At 36.7% G+C, this 9543-nt stretch overlaps 1 protein-coding gene across 3 annotated transcripts in view; it reads right to left on the minus strand.

The window, feature by feature from the left end:
• Positions 1 to 1408: 1408 nt before the first annotated feature.
• LOC591868 (polyphosphoinositide phosphatase) overlaps positions 1409 to 9543 on the minus strand; it is a 30910-nt gene continuing 22775 nt past the window's right edge. For 2 of the 3 annotated variants that reach the window (XM_030994430.1, XM_030994432.1), the window contains 5 exons: positions 8002 to 8161; positions 6650 to 6729; positions 5832 to 5858; positions 2786 to 2887; positions 1409 to 1936 (listed from right to left, as the gene is read on the minus strand). In XM_030994430.1, coding sequence (XP_030850290.1) covers positions 1744 to 1936; positions 2786 to 2887; positions 5832 to 5858; positions 6650 to 6729; positions 8002 to 8161 — 562 coding nt within the window. In that variant the 3' untranslated portion in view covers positions 1409 to 1743. The remainder of the gene's footprint in view (positions 1937 to 2785; positions 2888 to 5831; positions 5859 to 6649; positions 6730 to 8001; positions 8162 to 9543) is intronic. The other variant, XM_030994431.1, reaches the window with a different exon arrangement.

The raw sequence follows: 9543 nt of genomic DNA on the forward strand, positions 1-9543 counted from the left end.
GATCAAATAAATTAAAATAAATTGTATATGTAGTAGGCTAGGGACACTGCATGTACTATCAATGTACATGTATATATATATAGGCCCCCTATCAATATATTTCGGGACACAATGGAGCTGTACATGTGAACCAATAGAAAATGCTTCAAAAAATAGTTTTGAAAGGCAAATTCATATCCTTTATCAGTTAAAAGAGAAAACTCTTTTCTGTTGTGTTCTATATGTTAATAATTCCTTTTTTGCAAGCAAAAAGTTGTCATCATATACCATGATGCCAGGTAACAATTTGTACTGATCCTAAGACACCAAACATCGATTAATATTTGAGATTTTGATAATCAAAACAACAATAAATCCTCCGTTACTTGTAATACACCATCATGATAATATCTTTTGAAAAATATCAACAAGTATTGATACAAAACATTACTATTCTATGGAAAAAGTAAATACAGTATATAATGCATACATCAGGTGTACGGTGGCCATATAATGTAAAAACTTTAAATGATTCTTTCACCCTGATATATCAAGTTAGTTTTAATAGAGGCACTGGCAGAAAATTGAAAGAAACAGGTCAGTGACATTTTGAGAAAAAAACTAATTACAAATAACAAAGTTATGATTTTTTTTAAGGTGCGATCAATCAAACACTAATTGGCAACTCTCTGAAGTATCTTGGAAAGCCCCCTCTCATTTTCCCTGTCAGTCATACTTTCACCCTATTAAAACTTTGTTTTCATACAACCCCCTGTATGAAACAAATCTATTCCATCATCAATATCTAAAGAAAATGAATGTTTATGACATTTTCTGTACTTGGCAAATTGGAGAGGACCTTGCATAAAATGGTCACAGTGTCACCAATTCGTGCTTTAACTGATAATAACTTCAACAATTCATAACTTTCCTATTTTTTATCGGATATTGCTCTAACTTTCACAAATTTCTCTGCTTTTATTAAAGCCAACTTAATACCAGGGTGGACTTCCCCTTAGAATGCAACATCAATGTACTGTATCATATGCTGAAAGCTAGAGGGGCATCTCTGCATACTATTGTAAACGCCCTTCTGGCACTCAAAAGAAGAAATACCAGAGATAGAATGCCTGTACACAGTCACGTTTTCAAATTTGGCACTCTCTGTCAAATACGTGATCAGAAAAAATGGGTCATGGTATGCACACCTAACGCAGACAATCATTGATTTTTCGTGCTTTCAAGCAGGGGGGACGAGGACAGCGGAGAGGTACACGATGTGGAGCGAGGTTGTCTTAGAACAAAAGAGAGATGGCGCCAGATGGTTGCATATTGATGGTTCTATTGTCTCTTGCGTGACATCCTGCGACCCTGCTCGAGCTTTCTAGAAAAGTTGAAGGTTATGGGATTCCCAATCTGTCTTTTTTTAAAATCGATATTGTAGAATTGAGGGGGAGTGAAGCAGGCCGAGGATTGAAAGTTCATTTACGTGGGTTACTTTTAGTAAGGTCACACAACGGTCTTCAGAGACTTTATGTGTTACAGCACATTGACATACACTTAATGATTCTTATCCGATTCCCACCCGCTATTTCTATGAATACCGGTACTGTAGAATTTGGGGTGAGTACTGGTAGTAGGACGAGGATTAAAAGTTCATTCCAGTGGGTTACTTTGAGGTCAAACAAGGGATGTCTAGAGACTTTATGCGTTACAACACATTAACATGCACTTTGTAAATTTTTTTACTGATGGTGACTCTCTTCACTTATGCCTGGTAAACTGCCTTGGTTCCCTGAAGTACTCTCTGTACCGACTCAGGTCCTTGGCCAAACAGGGTCTTGGACCGTTGGCTCCGCACAGCACATGGGCCTCGTACTTGGCTCGAGACGCGCGATCCACGGTCGGCGGTGTCACCCGCACCGACGTATCCAAGGAGAAACCGCTGCTTGGGATTCTTGAAGAAAAACAATTGAAAAAATACAGTTAAACCTGCTTTAGTGACCATGCACCTGTCTACAAAGACCACATCTTTAGTTTACCTTGAAAATGGTTCCTCATTGAAACATGAACTAAAGGAACCTGTACAAAAAGACTACCTGCTAATATATAGACCACTTTTCTTGTCTCCCTTGGGTGGTCTTAAGAGACAAGTTTCACTGTATATTGTTATTACTCTTGCAAATATTTATCATTATCAAATCTAAAATACTTCATATAATATCAGGATAAAAGCTATGGTTTATATGAAAGCCAGTCTAAAGCAAATTTCTTTGTGTGTGACTAAATGGATTGATCATTGATCTCCTACATCAGGAACCCATTTCACAAAGCCATTTTTCAATGACAAATGACAAATATCAGTGACAAATCTGCTGATAACCAATCAGAAGCAAGGATTTCAGTAGCTTATACCGCCAACTGTCATTTGTCAGTGACGACAAGTTTTGTGAAACACCCCCCTGTTCAAGTACTTTACATGTATCTAGTTTATCTACAGAAAAGATCTATAAGGCAATACTGCATTTTCTTTTACAAATGGATCCATGTTCTGTTTTTTGCGTTCTATTTCAAAACATATTTGGGGAACAAATGCAGACTACCCCAACCACACATGCAATGAGAACCCAATGTTAACACCAATATCGCAATCCTCATCCTAATCCCAACCCAAATATGCACAATGGGGTATTCCGCAGTTAAGCCAGTGTCTGTCGGAAGAATTTAAGGAGCATATTTAATTAGGGAAATATTGGGGTTGCCAATTTGATAAGAGATCAGTGTACAGAGCAAAATGAATGCTTACATCCTTGTAGCCCTTTTCATACAGCGTTTGATGCGTGAATCAGAGATGTCTGAATGAAGAGTCATTACCTCCTGCTGTGAGTTGAGTCCCACAGTGGAAAACCTGGAAGGATATCAAGAAGAAAATTAAATTGAGAAAGGGGAAAAAGATGAAAGAAGAAGATAATTTCTTATTAGGCATTATTTGTAATGTAACCAAAGTTATACTTAAAAGCTGTCTGTACTAGTTTGTCTAGGAGGGATTAGACCACACAGGGTGGTCACTGACAGGTGGCTAGCTCATCAACTCAGCTCTCAATTAACATAAGTAAAAAAGGATCATGGGAGACAAATAATTACTTATAAGACATTGTTTGCTATATAGAGGGAGCAAGTAGCTACAAACAATACACTGGGGATTTAAGCCCCTTGTAGGGTTGGGAGCCCCAAATTTGCAATAAACTTGATGGCAAAGTTTTAATGTGTTTGAAGACAAATATTGATAAAACAATACATTATTTGGGTTTTCTCAGTGTTGTCACTATTCCACACCACAAAAAGTTTACTTTATACAAATACTTTGTGCATGTAAAAGAGGGAATGGCAAACAGGGATATGTTTTTTTGCTATATCACTAAATAAACAAATGAATGTACTGGAATTGCGCACACTGCATCCACATGTAGATTTACATTCATCAGTTGAGGGGTTCCGGCAAACAAAATTCTTTATCTTATTATATAAAAGTCAAGATAACAAAGATGAACATGCAAGCTATATCACAATGATATTTAATTTAGCCATACTTTCAAGCAAAACTATCACCAACTTCCAAACTTTTCCTACAGCAGTAAGCAACATATGGAGAAACCTTGCCCTGAATTATTCTATAGAATTGTCACAACAATAAGATCAATGTTTCTGGGTGCTGGCCTGAAAATCTCTGAATACCGTAACACCTGTCATTTTTCAAAGTAAATCAATATTTGTACAATTTGTGTTGTAATAATCATCATAATCATATCATCTACACCTTCATCATCATCAGTTTTATTCCAAGTACATCTAGATTAGATTGGTCTACCTATTCTGATACAAATGATGACATATTGGGGCACTTTCAGTGAGGATCGATGGCTGAAGATGACCAAAAAATTGCAATATCTGCAATCTTCCTGGTTCCCCCATCGTGTTTGTTACATTGTGTTACGTCAGCTACAGCTCGAGTCCATTCTGAATGTTTTTTAGCCATTTTTGTTGTTACTATAAAAGCAAGAAATGGGATATTTTGGGGCAAACCCTATCCAGACATCACGTTAATCTTTTGAAACAGTAATATTTGTCATGTTATTTACAGGGATGCCATTTAGAAGTGATCAGAGGGCCCAAAAATCACCTAGAATGAGCTATTTTGTACACAAAAAAGGCCTAAACGGCTATGGTCTGAAAAAACTTGCCAGGGCCTGAATTCATGCTATTGCCTGAGCCTGAAAATTGGCATCCCTGTATCTTAATCAGCCACCTGATGTGAATTCAGGGAGAGGGTGCGGGAGACGCCATCTTACATTCCGTTTCTCCTCTCCCTTTTTATGGGTGCAAATCCAAAGAGCACCCATCACCAATACCTCAGTCACGTGGCTAAACAAAATCCAAACTGACCGATTCCTGGCTATTTGGGGTACCGGTAATTTAATTGTTTGTAAAGATCAGATATTGGTTTTAGTCGGTAATACAACGGTACTGTATAAGGCGCAGAAGTGGCAAACAGGTACAAGTATATATACAGTTAACAACTAAATTATTCATACCTTACTGAATCTGTAATCTGAAAAATTGATTTGTCTCGATTTATGTTCATTGAGAATGTGATATATAAAAGCTGACATCTCAAAGTATTCAACAAATCCCTACCTCACAACCAGTCCACCTTTCATTCATGAGTTACGAAAAAACACACACAAAACATAAAATTTACAAGGAGTGTGAATGATTCAGTTGTTCACTGAACATGCACATAGAATGTAGGGGAACTTTCACACAAGCATTTAATCGCATCTACATGTAGATCTACTTAAAGTTTTCTCATCGTTCTACTAAAGGTTTTGCATTAATCGTTGTCTGCACACGAAAGCCAGGACTGCCATTGACAATACATAGCACTTGTGGTCTTCTTGAGCCAATGAGGGCAGCAGACAAAATGCATGACTAAAATGTGACCAGATGCCCATGAATTTTGTATAAAAATAGAATTCTTTGAAATATACAGCATACATGCATGTATATCCAAAATATGAAAGGGGACCAGAACCTTTATACTAAGTTACTTTTATTGTAGTTTGAAAGATTTAAATAAAATCAGTGAAAATTTGAACAAAATCGAGCAAAGAAAAAGGAATTTCAAGCTTTTTTGAATAACTGGTCACTAGAGGGTGATATTTAAATTTGGTGACATCATTCACTTTAGTATGGACAGCTGTTCATGCCTTTTGTATGTCAAATTTTGTGGGTTTTTTTTCTCATTTCTTCTGATTGAGATAATCTACTCCCCTCAAAACAAGATATATTTTTCAGAATGATATTCTACTTGACATTTTACGAAGTTGGATCATAAAAACAAATAAATCCAAAGGAAATGAAAGAATTGTGAAATTTCATGAGAACTCTAAAATGAAAATTAATGACAGGGTAATACATGTAGTTGCTAAAAATCATAATATGCCTTTAAAATATGTTCTGGTAAATCAAGGAACTATAATCTACGAATAGAAAGGATAACACACCACAAATTTCAAAGCAGAGTTAATGATTTACATGTAAATGTTCGTGTACATGCACGCCTACAGGTATGAATAATTTGTTTACATGTAGCATTCATGAGAAGCAAATGTACATATATTTCAATCTTGCGGGAACCTTCCATTAACCTCAAACTAAAAGCGCCACATCCATAGCATGAGAAAAGTCAAACCAATCCATATCTTTGATTACAAAGCAAGGACATATAAAGCAAGCATGTACATGTATAGCAGCAAAACTATATTTTGTCATATAATCTCTCCGTCATTTACCCAGCATTTTCCCAGATTGTTGTGCTCCTGCGCAAAACCATGAGAAAATAAAAATCAAATAAAGAAATAAAGTGTGAAAGTTAGTAAAAATTATGTTGAGTATAAGCAACCGATCTGTTTCTGCTTTTGAACACCAGTTTACACAAATTACAAATGAAATTATGAGAGACATATTGTAAAATGTTGCGCTGAATTTTCACTTACGATGATGCTGACTTTTCCTGTAAGATGCATTGAATACATGATACCGTCAAGAACCCAATGGCCCATGGCACAAACCCACTTATCAACAATCAGATAATAAAGTCAATCCTGCTTTAGCTACCACCTGTATAGAAAGACCACCCCTGTCTACAAAGACCACATTTTCCCCCCTTGAAAATGGTTTCTCATTGGAACATTTACTAAAGGTACCTTTACAAAATGACCACCTGTCTATAAAGACCTCTTTTCTTGTCTCCCTTGGGTGGTCTTTATAAACAGGTTTCACAGTATCTATATACATGTACTGTTACATATATGCTTCCCCAAAACCGAGGGAAAAAATACAAGACACTATAAATACTAGGACATGTACACATACATTGAATGTTGCGTGGGACTACTGGGTAGCTCCCGCTCTGCTATCACTGAAAAAGCTTTGAAATGTTATTTTAAGATATACCTATTTCTGTTAAACATGTATTTTTTATATGGATTTAATACTTTGCATGTACCAATGAATTTCATTTTTCATTAAGCACTCTGATTAGTTGTGAATAGGATGTAGTGCTGTAAATAAACCAATTATTGTAAATCGATAAGAAACGTTACCATACCTTTGATACAAAGCCACGTCTTTTCTCTCCGGCGGTTTGATCTGTACTCCATAGGCTTCCTTCATCGAAGGAAACATATCCTGTGAATTAAAAAAACAAAACAAATATCAGATTTTTCAAGTTTACTCTACATAAAGCACTATGTCTTCAAACAGAGTCAGATGAAATGTTAAATGACCTGGAATCTATGGCTGAAACAAAAAATCTGTATATAGGAATTCTTAGTCACATACATGTACCATGCATAACTGTTAATAATTGCAATCTTCTCCCCCCCCCCTTTCACCCCTCCCATCCTCCTCCTACCCCCCCTCTCTCTCTCTCTCTCTCTCTATCTCTCTCTCTCTCTCTCTCCTCCTCCTCCTCCTCCTCCTCCTCCTTTTTTTCTTCTTCTACTTCTCCTTATATGTGTACCCCCACTTTTTAAAGTGCCCTAGAATGCCCCTTTTCTTTCTAATGAGTGCCCCTTTCCACCTCTGATAACTGCCCCTATTCAAATCTGATAGGGACCCCTTTGACTGTGACAATTGCCCTTTTTCCTTTGTACTAAATGCCCCTTTCGCCTTGTAATCGGTGCCCCTCTTCACCTCAGATAAGTGCCCATTTTCAGGTGTGAGAAGTACCCTTTTTACGTTCTGATAAGTGCCTCTATCCTGATTTGATAGTTGCCTCTCTTACTTTGACAAGTGTCCCTTTTCCTCCTAACATATGCATCTTTCCCATTCCAATAAGCGCTCCATTTTGTCCTTCAAACATCATCATATATAATGAAATGCTGCAGTTTAGTGTCATATGAAAACAAGCCTTTAGAAACTAGACATGAGGAGCTGCACAAATATAATGTACAGTCAAACCTGTCTACAGCAACCGCCAAAGGGATACACAAAAGATGGTCTTTGTAGACAGCTTCCTTTAGTAAATGTTTCAATGAGAAACCATTTTCAAGGGAAACACAAAATGTGGTCCTTGTAGACAGGTGGTCTTTGTAGACAGGTTCCTTTAGTAAATGTTTCAATGAGAAACCATTTTCAAGGGAAACACAAAATGTGGTCCTTGTAGACAGGTGGTCATTGTAGACAGGTTCCTTTAGTACATGTTTCAATGAGAAACCATTTTCAAGGGAAACAAAAAAGGTGGTCCTTGTAGACAGGTGGTCTTTGTAGACAGGTTCCTTTAGTACATGTTTCAATGAGAAACTATTTTAAAGGGAAACAAAAAAATGTGGTCATTGTAGACAGGTGGTCTTTGTAGACAGGTTCCTTTAGTACATGTTTCAATGAGAAACCATTTTCAAGGGAAACAAAAAAGTGGTCCTTGCTGACAGGTGGTCACTAAAGCAGGTTTGACTGTACCTTCATGGTGAGTGATGACCGCGATGCAGTCCCTAGTCCTGCGTCGAAGCAACTATCATCCGATGTCTCATCGCTACTGGACGATGTCCCGCAGGAGGTGGAGCCATCTTCCGAAGAGGATTTGGGTGTGCCCGCTCTGGCGGCCCGGCTTGCCTTGGAACTGGAGATATGATGATGATGACAATGATGATGAAGATAAAGAGAGAATGATTATGACGAAGACATCGTGTTTTCTATATGTTTTTGAATGCTTTTTTATATGATTGTATGATTGATGTTGCATTTATATTCCTTATACTTTTTGACAAGTCTTGAATAAAACCTCATTTGAATAGAATTGAATTATGATAATGAGGTGACGTGGTCCAGTGGATACGTCACCGTGCCGCATGAGCTGGAGCCATCTTCCGATGAGGACTTGGGTGTGCCCGCTCTGGCGGCACGGCTTGCCTTGGAACTTGAGAGATGATGATGATGACGATGATCATTAAGATGATGATGAAGAAAAAGAGACTGATTATGATGAAGACAATGATTATCAAGAATTATAATGATGAAGACGTTGATGTTGATGATGAACACAATGATTGCAACAATGATTGTGATGATAATGGTATTGATGGTGATGTTGATGTCCATGATAATGATTTGATGATGGTGATAAGGATGGTGATGATGATGATGGTGGTGGTGATGATGGTGATGGTGATGTCGATGATATCAATGATATGATGATGGTGATGATGATGGGGATGATGATGATGGTGATGATGTTGATGTTGATGATTGTGATCTTTATTATGTTGGTGATTATGATGGAGAAGATGATGATGATGATCAGATGATGATGATGATAATAGTGATAATAATAATAATTATATGTACATGTATGATGATGATGGTGATGATGATAATCATGATGATAATTATTAAAATGATGTCGATGATGATTGGTTCAATTGGTTCCCAAATTAAGACCCCAAATTAAGACCCCAAAACATATCAGATGCATGGGTAGAAAGAGAAAAAAATTCTGCACACTGTACATTTTAGTTGCCTTTAATACTAAGAATTTTAGAAAAGAAAAAATGCCTTAAAACCCTAACCCTATTTGGCCCGGGATAATTTTTTAACGCAAGAAAATCTTGCACAGAAATTTTGTGACTTTTTTCTTCCGAGTCTTGCGCATCTTTTGAATTTTTTTTTTTTGAAAATCGGACCTACCATTACAAAGTCACGTGTCCCTTTGTCTTTGCATGTCAGCCTGAAAATCGCTCATTTTTGTGATTTGTGTACAAAACATATGGAAAATTTCATTTTTCAAATAAAAAGATAAAACATTGGTTATTTGGTTTTGTTTATAATTTAGGTGTTATTTAATTAAAAATAACAATACATGAGCCGGCTAATTGTGGGTAATATAAACGACACGAAAATGCTAACAAAAACGCCAACATCGGCATTAGCTAAAATATGACGTAAAAGGCATTATTTCGTTTTTTTTCAACGGTTTTTTCAAATTTTTCAAAATATCTAATATTT

This window comes from Strongylocentrotus purpuratus, unplaced genomic scaffold (genome assembly GCF_000002235.5).
Source record: "Strongylocentrotus purpuratus isolate Spur 01 unplaced genomic scaffold, Spur_5.0 spur5_scaffold_21, whole genome shotgun sequence".
Lineage (NCBI taxonomy): Eukaryota > Metazoa > Echinodermata > Echinoidea > Camarodonta > Strongylocentrotidae > Strongylocentrotus > Strongylocentrotus purpuratus.